The sequence below is a fragment of the Miscanthus floridulus genome, chromosome 12 (genome assembly GCF_019320115.1).
Source record: "Miscanthus floridulus cultivar M001 chromosome 12, ASM1932011v1, whole genome shotgun sequence".
NCBI classification, from domain to species: domain Eukaryota; kingdom Viridiplantae; phylum Streptophyta; class Magnoliopsida; order Poales; family Poaceae; genus Miscanthus; species Miscanthus floridulus.
In genome coordinates this window covers 58819072-58836746 of record NC_089591.1, presented here as the reverse complement: position 1 = coordinate 58836746, position 17675 = coordinate 58819072, and the positions used below count along the sequence as shown (strand labels likewise).

Genomic DNA, 17675 nt, shown 5'->3' with positions numbered 1-17675 from the left:
ATCTTGTTCCATGCAAAACCACTCGGAATCGGTAGCCATCAGCTCTCTGTTCTGAGCTGCTCCATCCGTCCAAAATAGATGTTATTCTCACTTCTCAAGAAATTAAATACTTTTAGCTTTGACTATATATATATAAAATATTAATATTTATAATACATAATTATTATCATTAGGTAGATCGTTGAATATATTTTCATAATAAATTTATTTGGAGATATAAACGTTGCACGTATTTTCTATAAATTTAGTCAAAGTTGAGAAAAATTGACTTACACGAATCCCATAACAATTTTAGGACAGATGGAGTATTTTAATTTTCAATCGTCATAGGGGCACTGTTCAAATGCGACAATTGGCTAGTAGAATCCGCACATTGTAACCATCGATACAAGTATATACAACAGCCAACAGTGCAGGCCATGTCCTGTCATCACAAAACGCCCTCCAGGTCAACACAGAGCTGCAGTTCCTGCAAGCTGAGAACTGAGCTCACTTTTCTGAACTCTGAAATTCCGTCTCCACATCCGTCACATGCTCTCACAGCTCCGAAAGTCTCTGCCTCTGGACATCGCACCGGATGACGAAGCTCCAGCAAGGCCCTGACTGGTTTAGCCAACCGGACGACGGGAGGGATAGCTTTGGACGAGACATGCAGTTGTGCGTTTGTGCCGAATTTGCCAATCGATGCCGGTCTCAAGTTCTCAAGAAACAAGAGCTCAGACAAAATTTTCAGTGGTTCTCGTTATCTAGTATGACACCCTGCTTCCTAATGATGTGATTTGCTTCATGACTTTTGTGTCAAGTAACTCCGCCAGTCAAGTCCTCCACTTTCTCCCTTCTAGTCACGCAATTACGCGAAGCATCTTTCTAGAACCAATACCAAATCTACAACCAGCATATCTCGAACTGATGGGGAACAAACAAACGGTGCACTGGTACTGTATCGGGTACATAATGATTGATCACCTACTCTCTTTTTTTTCCTCATCAGGATGGTTCGCAACTTTTGCCTCCAACTGACCTACAGGCATGAGCGATTGGGGGCTCAGACCATAGTCCACTACTCCATTGTTCCTTCAGGAATCAGGAGGCCTTGTTCGTTAGGCTTGGATTGAATCTAGGCCCAGAGTGGATTGTAACCCGGCCCAGCCTTTCAACATCACCCCGGCCCGGGAATTTACCCTCGACGCTGCTGCGAGGGCGTGACTAGGACTCTAGGAGGCGTCGACGACGGCGACGCAATGCTCGTCCCGCCGCCGGCTGTCCCCTCCGGTGGTCGTATTCTCGCACTCGCAGGTAACCACATCGCTTCTTCTTTCACCCCCTCTGCTCTTGTGTGCTAGTGCTAGGTTATTAATTTGCTTGTATAGTTGGAGATGCCTGCTCTCAACGTCTTATTGGCGAAGCCTGCTCTTCTTCGATTGGATACGGATGGTTGTCGCCTTGTCGGTCTACTCCCAGGAAGATCAGAGAAGAGGGAGTAGCAAGAATATGAAGGCGGCAGCGCTGTGGCTCTGCGGCACCTTGATTTGGAACAGGAACTGAAATTATGTTCAGTTTGGTAAGGGTCTTAGACAGGGAGACCCCTTATCACCTCTACTTTGTAATCTTGTTAGTGATGTCTTAACTAAAATGCTCCTGAGGGGGCAAATCTGGGTTTAGTTAAAGGACTTGCTTCTGACTTCAGAGAGGGAGGTATTATAGCACTTCAATATGCTGATGACACTATAATCTTTTCTGACATAGAACAGGATCACTTAGTGAATCTAAAGGTTATTTTGTTATGGTTTGAGCAGATTTCAGGTATGAGAGTCAATTTCCACAAAAGTGAACTGATTCCTATGAACCTTAGTGATATGGAAACACATGATCTTTCCCATTTCTTTGCTTGTCCTGTAGGCTCCTTACCTATTAAATATTTAGGTATCCCTTTACATTATGATAACCTTAGAAGGGAAGATATACAACCACTTGTAGACAAGATAAAGGGCAGCCCCAGTGCACGTAGCTCCTGCTTGTGCAGGGTCAGGGGAAGGGTCCGACCACTTGGGTCTTTTGTACGCAGCCTTTCCCTGCATTTCTACAAGAGGCTGGACAAGATGTTGAAAAGAATAGCAAGTTGGAGGGGGGAAGCTCTTATCTTATGCTGCTAGGTTAGTTTTGATTAAGGCTTGTCTTGCTAGTATACCAGTGTATCTACTGTCTTTCATCAAATTTCCTAAATGGGCAATTAGAATTTTACATACACACATGGCCAACTGTTTGTGGAATGATAACCCAGAAGCACACAAGTACTATTTGGTGAATTGGGACACAATTAGTATGCTTAAGGAGTTTGGAGGGTTAGGTGTCCCAAATTTAAGGGATTTGAATATTTGTTTACTGGCCTCCTGGATTAAGAGGTACAACTTAGATGAGAATAAGCTCTGGAAACAGATGATAGACCATACGTATAGTACTGACAAGCCAAATATCTTTTGCAGCAATACTGCAGGTAGCTCTAGTTTTTTCAAAGGAATGATTTGGGCTGCTTTAGCAGCGAAAATGGGTTGTAGATGGAGGATAGGCAATGGTAAAAAGTCAGATTTTGGGAGGATAATTGGTTAGGCTCCTCTAGTCTTGCAATTCGATTTTGGGAAATTTATGTTTTAGCAAATGAAAAATCTCATTCTGTTTTTGATCTTTGGGATGGCACAGACCTAAAGTGCACCTTTAGAAGAGGAGTTGATAATAGACTAATGATCCAGTGGCAAGAGATTATTCAGTTAGCATCTACCATAAGTTTTTTAGATGAGGAAGATTCACTTATTTGGACCTTTAATTCTAGAGGAACCTACTCATCACAGTCCCTTTACAAAGTTATAAATTTTCGAGGTGTTAAATCTGTTCATGTGCCAGCAGTTTGGAGTCTCAAAATCCCTCCTAGAGTCCATTGTTTTCTATGGCTTTTTTCTAAGAATAAAGATTTGACTAGAGACAATTTAGGAAAAAGAAGGAAAGTAAATGATCCTACTTGTTTATTCTGCTGTGAAACAGAATCTGTGAGACATCTATTTTTTGAGTGTGTAGTAGCTAAACAAATGTGGTCTGATATCTCTGATACTCTAGGTAGGACTTTTTATCAATTGGGCAAATGTGGATTAGTAATAACCGTTTCCTAGTAGATAATATGTTTTGTGCTGCAGCCCTGTGGGGGCTTTGGAAACTAAGGAATGATATGTATTTTCAGGGAACGGTTTGGAGGAGTGTACTTTCCCTTCTACTCAATTTTAGCAATTGCCCACAAACTGGAGAGTTCAATGCAAAACTGGAGAAGCTCAGAAAGTTGGCAACCAGCCTTCCAAGTCTACCTGGTTGAACAAGGTGGATAATGACTGGAGCCGTTTCCTGTATGAGAAGGCACTGGACTGGAAGCATATGAACTACCCTGATGAAGTTGCAAAGATGCTGGTTGATGATTCTGATCAGTGTGTTGAAGCCAAAGGAAAATGGATCAATCTGTTGAAGTTTGGTGAAGAGTGGAATATGTAGTGCTACTTAATAGTTCTCTGTCAGGTTCCTGGAATTTGGTTGTTTTAGTTGAGCTGGGTCGTAGTCATTTTGATGTATGGGTGATGAACGCCATGTGCTTAAACTTGTTACTCTCTTTGTGATAATGCAATGGCCGGGGCTTTTGCCCCGAAACTCTAAAAAAATTATGTTTAGTTTTGCTAGGCCTAAAATTATGTTGCATTAAAAAAAGAGAGGCTAAAACCTAGAAAAGTATCCTGAAATGCATCCATTTTTGACTCGGAATACTGAATACCAAAAGCCAAGCTCTTTAAGACGAGATTTCAACCTTCGTTCAGTAACTTGGAGTAATTACAGGACTGTTAAATTGAGTCTGCTGTGCAAATACTCTAGGGCTTGTTTGGATCTTGGAATTGAATTCATTCTAATAATTACAATTTAGGCATAGATTAATTAAGCTAATATAGTTGTATATGGAATATATTTGTATATTTATTGTTAGGCATACAAGGGACATACTTATATATTGCATTTCTATTGTAGGGAAGTGAGTTGAAGAGTGTGCTATAAGTAGGAGAATAAAATTATAGCATAGTAATCTATAGAATCCATTTCCATCTCTCACCCTATGAATTTGAGATAGGCTTTTTTGTGAGCTTAGGAAAGTTATGGAATGTCAAATTCCAATCCAAATAGTCTAATCCATTATATAGATTTCAATTCCTCCAAAATGAAGGGATCCAAACGGCCCCTTACTGGTATTCAATAGCGAAGCTAGAGGCCTAGAGCAAATTGAGATGGGTGCACTTGCTTTGTGGATTCAAATATATGTATCATAGGTGCAAATGCCTGTCAGGATCCTGCTGAGGATTGGACTGATAACTCCGAGAATCTGTTTCAGAATGAAGAAGATTGGGATTCAGGTAGAATACAGAGTCCAGAGAATGGGTTCAGAGTTTCAGGGCTTTATCTATTACCAGTCATGCCGTTTACAACCAACTCTCTGGTACTTAACTACTCATACAACCTACGAAACCGCTAACAGCCGGTCCAAACAACCTACGTCACTTCCAGCTCATTGCCAGCACGCCTGCAAACCGTCTCACCCCACCTTCTTCTCTCGCATTCTCTGAACCCGTTGCCGGATACTGAACAGTATCCTTCAGAGTAGCTGAATCCCTTGCCGTATGACTGACAGCGTTCTTCAGCTTCCTTCCTCACTTGATCCTGACAATGCGGTGCAAAATTCCACAAGTCACAGAAAGGCTATTTCTATGTAAATAGTCTATTTCTAGTAGAACATTTGGAAAGAATGCAACAGGGGGACTTTCCAGTACAAAGCCTAGTACCCACGGGAAGTTGCCTCTTTGATCAAGAAAAACATCCAGCAATTTTCGCTAGATTTGATTTCTGCTCCTTCACCTGTAAACTAGTTCCGTCTGGTGTTCGAAGTTGTGGTTATGGTCTTTTGATGGTGTTGGTTTTGGGCAGCTTGGCTCTTTCAAGTTTTGCTTGGGTTATTTTTAGTAGTTCATTCAGTAGTTTCATCTTCTCAGTACTTGTCCTGTTTAAGGGGGTTCAGCCCGGATGAGCACTCGTTTGTTCAGTTTTTTTCCCTTTTCTCTCGTGTAATAAAACTTGTTGCAAACTTCTTGCCGTTTGTTCGAAGAAATTAATGGCTTTTTCTTTATGTTGTTGTTTCTTCTAGAAAATATATGTAGCAAATCTCTCCCGTAGTTTTATATTTTTTTTTCTCAATCATTTGCGCGTTTTTGTATCAATAAGAGAGAAAATCAGTTTGAGTACAAAGGGTTGGGCAACGAAATTTTCAACAAAGCTTTCGCCCTCCCTTGCGAACACCGGCTAGCCTCCCGTAGTTTTATGTTGTTGCTTAGTTTCTGGGTTAGGATTACTTTTAGGTCCTCTTTGGTACAGTTGTGGTCGGCTTCATCTTCTTTGTCTGGACATTGCAGATCAGCAGGTGTATTGTTGCATAAAACTATTCTCCTCTCTCCCTTAAAAATCAACTAGCCAGCCAGCTGAAAAAGCTGGTGAAGTTACCTTTAGAGGGCTTCATTGGCTTGGCTTCTTCAGAGCACAAGGCAAAGCCCCATCGAGGCTCACCAAAAATGGCCTTAGCTTGCCGTGTCATCATGTGTTCCGCTCCGCTTCACTGCTGTCATGCACGCGCACGTGAGTCGCCGGACAAAGTTGCCTTGGATGGTAGCCCAATAGGGCACAGTACAGTACAACACTAGTGCGCGTCATCGAACCGAAGCTTTGATGGAGACAAGGCCGTGTCCTACTCCTAGCAACTGGCTAGCTACTAATGTGAGAAATCATTTCGAACTCGCAGCGTGCTCATCTGTAACTCGGAACACAAATGGGCCTGCTACCGGAATAGAACTACTGCTCCACATCTGTTCGCCTAGCTTATAAGCCAGAATCAGCTCTATTTTTTCAGTCATAAAATAGTATTTTTCTCTTACAACAAATTAGCTCTACAAATTAGTTGCACCTGCAGTAAGTTCTGCCGAACAGAGCCATAGAACAGTGTTATATAAAGGTTTGACTAGCTAGACGCTACGCTAGGTGTGTCGCCCGGTTCTGGTAGCACTAGCAGCGCTACTCGTCACTGAACACGGACCGCTGGCCGTGGGTTCAACGCTGTCGGTCCGAAATTGCAGGCGATGCCCACGACGCGGCGAGACATTCGGCCTGCCGCTGTCGTCACCGGCGCATCAATAACACGGCCACACGAGCATCGCCCTGCTAGTATATGGGCTAGGTCCTAGACAGCTAGTTAATGTAGAGAATGTGTTTTTCTCTATATAATCTGGAACAACCTCTTTTGAAAAAGATCTACACTATGAGGAACTATTATAATATATATATATATATATATGTATATATATATGTATGTATGTATGTATGTATGTATGTCCTACAACTAAAAAGAACAAAGTGTGGACATTTTTTGGTGCGATATTTGTTTTGGTTCGTCCGTCTGCCCACGCTTGCGATCACACGACATCTTAATTACTGATTGATCGTGCCATTCTCCTCGATTGAATATTGCCTGTCATGTGATAGAGGAATCACGGTAAAATAGGAAGTAAAAAATTATTGTGCTATCCATATATACATTGCATGTTTGCATGCACCAGCATACATGACAACAAGCAGAAGGAAAGAGAATTAAGACAAAAGGAACCTCTTTGTATTTATGAGAACCTTGTCAAATCTACCTATATTTAATTACTTCTCCTCTTTGTATTTGCAAAAGGGACAGTTTTTTTCTCCTTTCATTTGGTTTCACGCTCACGTGTTTCATCGTCCTCGCTTGCTGTTTCTTGCGTGAACCATAGTTGATGTCATCCGTCTTCCATGGCTCAGCCTCCCAATCCCAAGAGAAGGTCCCTATCTCTCCCTAACTGGAGATCCGGCTTGCCAGAGGATCTCCTCGAGTCCATCGGGCAGCGTCTCGCATCAGGCCACGACGCGGCGTCCTTCCGATCCGCTTGCTCCCCATGGCGCGTCGCCGTCCCGTTCGCGACCTTCGGGCCGCTCCTGCTGCTCCCGTTCGACCCCGACTCGGACCGCGTCGGCTTCTACTGCGTCCTGGAGAAGAAGGTCTTGTCCAAGACGCTGCCCGACGTGCGCGGCAAGGTGGCGTGCGGCTCCTCATGTGGGTGGCTGGCGCTCATGGATGAGGCGGCGTCCGTGACGCTGCTGAATCCATTCACCGGTGCCCGTGCCCCCACGTTGAGCTCCCGCCAGCAGGCGAACACGTCGCGGCGGCGTCCTCATCGGAACGCGTGTCTAGGGTCCACGGTCGGTGGGTCCTCCATCCCACCAACGGCTACGGGGATGCGGATGTCGTAGGCAAAGCCATCAAGCTAGAAGACATGAGGGGCGTGTTCTTCCGTGAGATCGCGCTCTCGGCGCCGCCTGACGCCGCCGGCCGCGAGTGCGTGGCCATGGCCATGCTTGGGTGCTCCACAGAGGTCGCGTTCTGCCGGGTTGGAGTCGATAGCGCATGGACGCTGCTCGACACCAAACTGGAGTTCTCCGTGGGGTCCATCGTCCACTGCCAAGACAAGTTATTGGCGATTGACTACACTGTAGAAATCTTCGTCTGCAGCAGCAACGCCGCCGGCGCTACTCCAACCGCGACGCTGCTGCCATCGCTGTCGCCACCTGCAGGGCTCTGCCACCGCAGCTACCTGGAATCAAACGGTGAGCTGCACATTATGGGTGCCATGGTGAGCACGTTCCACGAGACACAAGAGCTTCACCTATAGCAGCGTGATCTATATGTACAACCTCCACGACCGTACGCCGGAGTGGTCCAGAGTGAGGGACCTCGGTGATCAGACATTGTTCGTGTCTAAACATTTCAATGAAAGTTTCAGTGGAACAAGTGTATCCAAGTACAAGGAGAACAAATCTATATGTCTGAGCCATTGTATGGGGATCCATACGACTTGGTCCATCGACTGGAGATCGTTGATATTGCTACCGGTGCATCCGAAGTGAAGCCCATCCAGAAAAAGATGCAGGGTTCCGAGGCTCTAGGTTGGATTCGACCCAATCTCTGGAAGCTCTAGAGTTGGTGTGCCTGCGACGTCGCGCACTCCGTGACTGTGTTAAATTCATAAACTTTGCTTTTTGGATTAAATGTCACTTTAACGTTGGTATTTAATTTAACAGTATTGTTATCTTATCGTGCGATCCGTGTGTTTTTGGTATAAATTGTTAGTTATCCCATAGCAACGCACGGGCAAGCTATATATATATATATATAAACTCATCCTTGTGATCCAACGTAGTACGGATAAGATTTTTGGTAAGTGTTTCACGGATTACTTATTATATGTTGTCCATTGTAGGTCATCTTCCGTCTAGTCAGGTAGCAAGCATTCGTCTTGGTCATCGTCTCCAACTCTCATGCGACCCGTCTGCCGCAACATCGTTAACGATCAGTACTCGCTTTGCTTCATCTCTGTGCCTAAACAAAGGCACAGCAAGCAGGCCCGTTCACGGTTGGATCATCAGCGGGTAATTGATTACTGCTCGTCGGAAGCAGAGTTCGTCTCCCCAGCCAGCCTCCGCCTCCGACATGGTGCAGTGTGCCGCGGCGAGGTCGTCTCGGTCGTTGACTTGTTGACCCTACTGACCGAGCAGTGCTTTGTCTCGCCTGTCGCCTTTGTGCGGTGTGCGCTGTCCGTCTGCTGTCGCTTGGCTCGCGCCTCGGCACGTGCCGGCGCTGGCGCTCCGGCGACGGCGTGCAGCGCACCGACGCCGCCGCTTTTCTTTGTTCCGGCCTTCCGGACGGTCCCTTGCTGTACTTGTAGATCGATCAGAGCAGAGGCGAGTGGGCAGTGCAGGTTGTCACGATGGTCACGGGCCGTCGTTCTCCGTGTCCGAGAATGAACCAGTTCTTTGAAGGCAAAGCAAGAGCTACTAGCAGACAACAGCGACAGCGATGGTTGCAAGCACGCACCGGCAGACCGACGGTGTCGCCTGAATAGACTGACCGATGGCAGCGCGTGACGGCGACTCATCAACAGTACTTGAGAAGGTGAGGTCTCACCGGATTTCTAATGATGCTCTCTTTGATTCAGGTCACGCCACCACTGTGCCTGTGATCGCGCACCTGCTCCCGCTGCTGGTCCTCATAGGCTGTCTCATCAACTATCAAATTCAAATCAGCCAGTTAATCCCATCGCCTGCTACGCTAATGCTGCTAGCCCTCCGTACACTTTGACGGATGTACTACCAGTTTTGCAATCCCGACAAGGGAAGCATTTAAGCTGCTAGCCAGGCCCGACACTTGCGCCACGAGCCGTGGCGACTTGCATCCAAAGTCATAGACATGTGCCGATCCCTTGACCTGCCATTATGTCACGGCGGCAAGAGCTAAACCCTCCTGATTAGACAACAGGCGGTGGTGTCGCCAGGTCTGCTGAACTAGTACATATATTATGGACTATAATAGACAGACACACCCATTCTGCTCCTAATGATCCTGCTGCTAATCCCTGTCGCCTGCCTCTGCATCCTCTGACCCCTGACCGACCAGACCCGTCGCCGTTGGCATCATGTGTGAAAGCGAAACGCAGGCAGGACGGCAAGCCCTTCCCTGTCTGACGACACGCGCCTGTCGTCTCGCGGTGGAGCATTCTATCAGCAGCGGTGAGACGGCCGGTGACGACGGGACGACGCCTGTTAGTCTGTTACTTGGCCGCTAAGCATCGCTCTGCCTTGCCGTGCGCCCGCGCCTTTCTCCCCCGCCCGTGTTGCCATCGGCGACAGCGACGCGGTCAAGAACACCTACCGAACAAGCAAGGCAAGCCGGGGGACCGGCCTAGTGACGGAGCCATCTTTGTCTCCCTCCTGGTGGTAGCTGGTCCAGGGTCTCGTCTCCTGCGTGGTGGTGCGATCTGCACCGTCGTCGTTGACGAACCTTTGTTCATCAATCAGTACCTCTGTCTGTCGCGGAAGATGACGACCTTCAGTCGCCAAGTACGACCAAAGTTCGGCACAAATTACGTGGTTAACTCTGAACACCAACACTTCTGTTCCTCTGTTAGTACCGGCGGTTTCTGTCAATGAATTGATTAGTCAGCGGTGGAAATTCCAAGAGCTTATTATTCAGAGACGAACAACACAATGATGAAAGGATGTCAATGGAAGCGGCGCTATACTACTGCGGGCACTGTTTGCTCTGATCGCGTTAGCTGGGATGTCCATTTCTTCGTGCAGCAAAGCAATATCCTGGGCGAAACGGGCAAGCAGCGCAATTATTTTGCCGCGGCAGGCAAACGACAGGGCGCCGGTTGGACTGAAGGGCGTCATCAGAGGCAGCAGCACTGCAGCAGGGATACGCAACAGAACTTCGTCAGAACTTCCTGGCATTCTCAATCGATTCAGCTGCTCCTGTCTCTCCGGGGCTCTGGCACCGCTGCTCCACCGGTCGGGATGCTTAGCAGTCGGTTTTCTGAACCATCACAAGGTTTCAAGTTTGATCATTGAACAAATCCAAAAGGGGGAACGGAGAGTTTCGGTTCAGGATCAAGATTATATCTTGTCTGCATTATCAGTTTCATAGAAATCTCATAGGAATCGGTTGCTGAAAAAAAACGTAGAAAATAGAAGGAGAAAAAATCCAGCAATCCAAAGGAGTCCTAAAATTACAAGAAAAATACTGGAGTACAACCTAGCTGAACTGAATAACCGCATCAGCTTAGTTTCCTGACTCTAAGCTGTAAACTCTCTAGGACTGATCTAACAAGGATACCGAATGCATGCGGCAGCAACCTCAGCTGTGCATCCGGCTTATTGCATCCTACGAGTATAGCGCCCTACAGTAAGTTATTGCAGCCGATCCCGATTGGTCGTTCATCGGTTGCCAGTGTTGTCGCTGCCAGCGTCGCTCAGTATGGTGATCCTCCGCGCTGACTTCACAAACGCGCTGCAAACAAACAAGTGGAGAAAAGTGAGAAAACGGGAACCTTTTTCAGTTTATAGGCATCGAAAGGAGTGGCAACACGGTTTGGATTCGTATAGAAAAAAAGGAAATGCAATGAAGTCGCTGATGTGCTCACCTGAAAGGCTCGTCGCCGACGTGCTTCACCTCGCCGGCGATGGTGCGGTAGACCATGTGGCTCCTCAGATCAGCGTTGTTGATGCCGAACATCCTGGACAGGCGCGCGCAGAGCTCCTCGAATGAGCCCAGCGCCGAGAGGTCAAGGTTCCTGCCGAGGGTGTCCGACTCCACAAACACCTTGCACTGCCCGGGCTCCAGCGCAAATTCAGACGGTGAACTGTCTCCAGACCACCTCAATCTCCAGGAGGATGGCGAATTCTTCTTGGCGGGACTTCCATGGGAGACGTCGGAGCGAGAGCGATCAGACGTGTTGGACGCTTTCTCGTCGTCGCAGTCGGGCTTGGACGAGCCGCTGGTGGTGGCTCGCGGCGAGATCGGGACACCAGAGCCGTTGCTGCTTTTCATCTGCTCCACGGTCCGTATCTCCCGTCCGAAGAGCATTATCCCCGGTGGCTTGACGTCGTCGCCTTTCTTGAGTGATGGAGAGCGGGGCGTTGGGCTGCCGATCTTCAAGTCGGTGGCGATCCTTGGCGCGGGAGGGGCTTGGTGATCGGCGGGGCGGATGCCACAGAACAGCAGGCTCTGCTGCAGGTCGCTGAGGTGGAGATCCGGAAAGAATGGAGCGAATTGCGGATGCCTGGCTCCCTGGATGCCTGCAGCAGCAGCAGCGATGCTGTCCGGGATGACCGGGAAGGAGGGGACGAGATCGTGGCTGTTCCGGTCGTGGTTTGGGGCAGGGAGGGGTGGTGCCAGTTGGAGTGGGTGTGTGGGCGGGAACGGGAAGGCGGGGTCGAAAAGTTGCTGACGCTCCGAGAGAGTCTCCGTGTACGGCGGGGTGCGCGGCTTCTTGCGCGGCGGCGGCGAGAAGCGCGGCACGCTGGGCATGCTCGACACCAGCTCGACCCGCCACGGGCACACGCGGTTCACGTTCCGCAGGAGCTCAGGCTCGTCCCAGGTCACCTACGAATTGGAGAAGCAACCGCCACGATTTACCGACGCTTCAGAGGAAGAACGAACATGGTGGGAGTGATGGCGTGCGCGTTCTTTTTTTATTTACGTACCTGAAGGAGTCGCCAGGGCGACTGCGGCCACCGTGCGGGATCGGCCGGCTCGACACCGGCGACGGTGCCCATGAACCAGCTGATCCGCGACAGGTCCTCCGTCTCGAACGCCATCTTGAAGCGCAGGCCGCGGCACCAGGGGGCCTGCATGGACTCCTTGACGGCGGCCGCACGCACGACGAACTCCGGCGCGCTCGCACGCGGGTAGTGCACCACCTCGAACGGCTGCCCGGCGGCGGCCAGCCTCGCCGCCGCGACCACGTCCTCCGCTGGGACCTTGCCGCCCGATGGACCCGCGGCGGCGGCGGCGCCCGGGCTGCCCGCATTGCCGCTGCCGCAGAACACACGCGTGGCGCGCCGCAGGCCGATGTGGAGCTTGCCGTCCTCCTCGCGGACGAAGACGACGGAGTCGCCGGGCCGGAGGTTCTTGTTGCCGACGAAGTTGCTCCAGCCGGTGGTGAGCAGGTGGCGGCGCGGGGTGCCGCGGTAGATGTGGCGGAACGTCCACTCGACGCCGTGCACGTCCCTGGCGGAGACGAACTGCACGGGCGGGTCGAAGCTGTAGTCCAGCTGCGGGAAGATGGAGAGCGCGCAGAACCGCGGCACGGAGAAGCCGCCGCCGTTGTTGGCGTCGGACGGCGTCAGCGTCTTGGCGAAAGACAGCGGCCTGGGCTGCAGCGGCGGCGGCTGCTGGCCGTCGCCGTCCCCGGCGCCGCCCCTGCTGCTCCCGTCGCGCCCCGTCAGGGCGTCGCCCACGTCCGCTACCGGCTCCCAGGGGCGGAGTGGGACGAGGCGTATCCTAGCGTAGATGTCGTCGGTGTGGGGCTCCGCCATGAGCCTGACGGCGGCGACGCGGCAGGGCACGAACGGCGAGACGCGCACGCCCGCGGCGCGCAGGTCCACGGCGGAGGCGGCGGCGTGCTCGGCGTGGCCCTGCGGGAAGTAGTAGATGTCGGCGCCGACGGGCGGCACGGCGCACATGGAGCCCGCGCACGCCTGCCACAGCTGCGGGTGCACGTCGCGCCCCTTGGGCTCTGCGGCGGCGCCACGACCGGCCTCCGGGTCCGGCGATGTGGGCATCCGCGCCGCGAACGTGAGCATCGTCGCCCCGAGCCGCGTGTGCGCGCAGGCTGCAGCGGCAGGCATGACTGGGCTCTCTTGTCTCGAGTCCACGAGGAGAGCAACTTCCGGTGAAGGATGTGGACTCTAAAATGCTAGTGCGGTTGATATCAGAACGTGCACAGTGAATTCAAATACTAGTGCGGTTGAAGCCTTGCAAGGTTCGCGGGACGTGGAACGAGAACGAGTCCTCAGCTGGCTTGTGTAGAGTAGGCAGTTGCCCGTTGCACACTTTTGCATAGCATCATCATCATCATCAGTGATGACTGATGAGTGAGACGAGGCCTGTCACGAGTGAGCGGCCGAGCGCGAGTTAGGGTGGAACTGTTTCGACCGCGCCTGGACAAGCGGGGAGAGTTTGAAGCGTTTAGCCCTAGTCTAACGCATGTGGATGTGGGGGTGTCTGTCGTTGCGCAAAACATACCGCGTTTTTATTTGCAGAAATGTTTTAGCAAAAAAACCACATGGATTTTTTTTATCTCTCTCCCTCTCTCTTTCTCACCGGTGACCGCCGGCGCCGGCGCCGGCGACTGGCAAGCTCGCCCCGGCACCCACGCGGCGCCCGCACCCGCGCCCGCACCCTATGCGCCTCCCCGCGCCCACACGCGGCCATGGTAGTGGCGGTGGCGGCAGCGGCGGCGGATCTGTGATTTGTCCTTCCATAAGAAAAAAAAATTATGATGTGTGATCTGTGATCTGTGGAGGCTGGAGGTAGAAGAAGGGTAGAGGCTGTTGTATCTTAATCCTATGATGCAAAAAAAAATCATGTGTTGAAACAACACAAAATACATGGTTGTGTAGTAGACAAACTTTGCTTCTTCTGTTGGTTATTAGTACAGTATAAGATGGACACTACAATTACGGTGTGCCACAGATTTAACAGGTGCTCTTTTATATGATAATTAAAGGCGGATTGACTGAAGTTACTAGTGGTGACATATCAGAACTAGCTTAGCATCTTTTTTATCTGCTTCAAAACTTTGACAATACATTGCCGACATAGAGTTTATTGTCCACAAAACACGGGCATGTTGAAGGTGACGGGCTAACCGTCTTTTATATATCCGAAAGAGCATCTTGGCTTGTCGAATAAACAAATGGCTCCACTTTTTTTTTGAATCATAGCTTCATTACTCAAATAGAGTTGTTACAATCAGACCGCAAGCATTGTAGCAAGAAAGCTAGAGGAAAGAGACCAAACAAAGGATTGTAAACAAAAGAACGCCATGTTGCGCACAAAGGTGTGCGGCGAAGTTCGCTAATCTTCGGACGTGTATGAACTTGGCTGGGGGTTTAGAAGCAAGCATCTTTTCGACACAGGGGCGGCGCAAGGGGTATTCCTTGGAATACCCATGTTTTCTGTACCACAATGAATATGTATTGCTTACACTAAAATATCTAGTTCTATCAGTGTCCTCGATTCTTATTGCTTTAGGAAAAAATGTTCTTGGAATACCCTGATGTTGAATCCTGACTCCGCCACCGCTTCGACATCCCTGAGAATCGCGGTAACCTCAGCACGGTGATTAACCCTGTTCTTCCATAACGACACCAGTTCCAGAGAATCGGGTTCCAAAATGATGTGCTCATTTGCCTTTTCTAGACTTGTGTGTAGACGGAAGCTAAGGCTATCGATCTAGTCTAGCAATAATCTGGTTTGGATTGAAACTCTTGGCATCAAGTCGAAGAAACCTAGCACGAATCAAACAAATCCCTAAATGACGTACGTACTAGTAGTACTTCGTGTTACTGACACGTTCCACTCCTCCAACCGTAGTACGTCGTGGACGGGTTGCTGGTCAGCGTACTTTTGTATTTGCTTCACACACTGAGATTCTAACGCGTCTCACACTCCATATTTGCACCTATACACATACACATATTTGTTCATAGAAACAAAAGCTATTGCTATTGCTATTGCTAGCTAGCTCCAAAAGTCCAAGTGAATTTCCTAGTCTACCAGTATATGTAAGCATATATACAGGAGCACTGTTTCCTCCAAAAACGGGAAGGTAAGACCGAGCTAGCTTTCAACGGGTCTATATCTATATACTCGTATAGCATTCGACCGATTGAGCGATAGATATACTTAGACAACGGCAACCTGCTGGCTTTCCGCTATCTGAACCGAACCACCGCCCGCCGGAGTAGCCGAGTAGTTCGCAGCACGACCAGGGCGCGTGCGGCGGTTTCCCTATCAACACCAGCGCGTTGGCACCGGCGCTCGCATGGCGCATGGCGCACGTCCGTCCACCGCCAGTCCACCACTGCCCTTTGCTCAGTCCTACCTCGGATCCTCTTATAACGGAGAGAAATACTTGGTGTCCCACTCAAGGGTGGTGGATCCAGCTGCATACCCATTCTTTTTTGACAATGATCTTTCGAAAAAAAATATATTTCTGACAATAGGTCATTTGGTTGAATATATTATTCATACACTGAAAATGCATATGCAAATACAACAGTTTAATTAGTGTGTAATTACTTATTTTTTATCTTTCTAACGTGGTCTTGTTTCAAGCCATTTGCATTTTGGTTTATTTGTTTCTCGACCATACAGCTCCTACTTTGTGTATTCGCCATACAAATTCTGAGTTTGGCTCAACGTTTTTTTTCCTTTTTTCAAGTAAGGGCCAACAGTATAAAAATTTTAAAATTTCGATTAAATTTTGTTTCTTTCAATATAAGTAAAGAGCCAGAAACGTGGAGCATGGCCACGTTCCTCGTCCTAGAAACGTCGTTCCAGAATTATTCATATTTCCAAATTTGGGATTATGGATAAGACCTCCTTACTCTTTCGTAGAAAGATAGAAAACAGGATAGCAGACAACAGTAGGGTTTAGGTCAAACTCAGGAATAGGAATATTTATGCTCCCTTGTTATAAAGTACCACCTCCAAGCCTTTCTTGTTCCTTGTTCTTGTTCTCTTTTGGAAACTCCTATTCTAAGAGCATCTCCAAGAGTTTTCAAAATTAAACTCACTCCTAATCTTGATTTTTTTGGCAAGATTGAAATATACACGGGTCTGTCGATTGGTGAATATGGAGGTGGAAGGGTGTGGGGAAAATAAGGAATAGAAAAAAGGGTGGGGGGTGGGGGGGGGGGGGGGAGGATAAGGAGTAGAACAAGGTTCTCAATACAATGTATAAGAGAGAGAAAAAAAGTATAAAAATAGTTAAGCTAATTGAAAAATAGTTCAAATTGATACAAAATTGTCTTCTATATTTAGAATTTATTTTGAAAAACTGTTTCTGACATTTTTAACCATTTAAAAACTGATTTACTATTTTTTTTGAACTACTGAAGATGCTCGTCCTCCCCCCTCCGAACGTCCATCCGCCACCGCTGGATCGAGTGCCGGTTACGACTGTCTGCCGCGCCACGCGTCGTGGTCGTGGAACGGCCAGGGCCCGTGTCCCTCGTCACCGGCGACGGGCGCGGGGAACCCACCAACACCTAGGAACGGACCAGGGCGAGTGTGCCTGCGCGGCTGCCCTAGGGCCTAGGCTGAGTAGCGACTACGAGTAGTGGGTCCGGTTTTCAGGCTCGAAGAGGTTGACGACAAGCAAACGATGGCCTCCGTCGAATCGATAGATGCCAAATTCCTGGGGCCCACGGGCCCGTGTGCGTGTGGACAGTCACCCGCACGGACAAGTCCACTTCGCTGGCGTGGGCTGCTGGGATGGGACGGGTGCCGACGCGTGGCTCGGACCAGGAGACATGCGGGGGGGGGGGGGGGCTGCTGTCTTGTCGCCGGTGATGCGTGTGCCGCTAGTGCGACATGCAGCCTCTTCGGTTGGCTGGTTCGTATCGTTGCTGGTCTGTGAAGAAGTACTGCTGGCTGATTTGTATGAGAGAAAAATATTATTCTAACTGAAAATTTACGATCGTTTACGACAAGCCACAGTCAAACGAACTGGCTGACTGTTGTTTGGACTGCGGATCGGCGTAGAGCGAGCTGGTAGGAACCCGCCGACGAGTGATGTGTCACCGCAACTGCTGCTTCCTGCCGCCGGCCGCGGGGTAAGCTACCGGTAGTCTTGAGCTGGCGACAGAGGCACAGAGCCCACGCCCATAGTAAAGATTTCCAAACGGGCCGCACGGGCACTACACGGCACGAGCACGGCTGGGCACGGCCCGGCCAGGCACGGCACGGTCAGGCACGGTAGCCTTGCCGTGCCGTGCCGTGTAGTGCCGCCGTGCTCAGCCTCTGGCCCAGGCACGGCACTAAGCACTCCAGACCGTGCCGTGTCGTGCCACTGGGCACGGCAGTCCAGCGTGTTAGTGCCGTGCCTTGGCACTAACCCACAAAACCACATCAAAATTTCAGAAAATAGAGAACAGCTCAAATATGAAGAAATCAAAATCAAGAA

The 17675-nt window shown here is 49.6% G+C and overlaps 1 protein-coding gene across 1 annotated transcript; it reads right to left on the bottom strand.

Annotated features, from left to right (window-relative positions):
* Positions 1–10580: 10580 nt before the first annotated feature.
* On the bottom strand, positions 10581–13572 carry LOC136496409 (auxin response factor 10-like). The gene is made up of 3 exons (XM_066492072.1): positions 12184–13572; positions 11121–12082; positions 10581–10987 (listed from the first exon to the last, which is right to left on the bottom strand). The coding sequence occupies exons 1-3, from the start codon at positions 13327–13329 to the stop codon at positions 10915–10917; spliced, it is 2181 nt and encodes a 726-aa protein (XP_066348169.1). The 5' UTR covers positions 13330–13572; the 3' UTR covers positions 10581–10914.
* Between the last annotated feature and the right edge of the window lie 4103 nt (positions 13573–17675).

What these genes read in the sequence shown, in the direction of transcription:
- LOC136496409 (XM_066492072.1), bottom strand. Translation starts at nt 13,329, where the DNA reads ATGCCTGCCGCTGCAGCCTGCGCGCACACGCGGCTCGGGGCGACGATG. An exon ending in CGCCCTGGCGACTCCTTCAG is followed by an intron (nt 12,083 to 12,183) that starts GTACGTAAATAA and finishes TCCAATTCGTAG; the next exon opens with GTGACCTGGGACGAGCCTGA. An exon ending in GTCGGCGACGAGCCTTTCAG is followed by an intron (nt 10,988 to 11,120) that starts GTGAGCACATCA and finishes GTTTGTTTGCAG; the next exon opens with CGCGTTTGTGAAGTCAGCGC.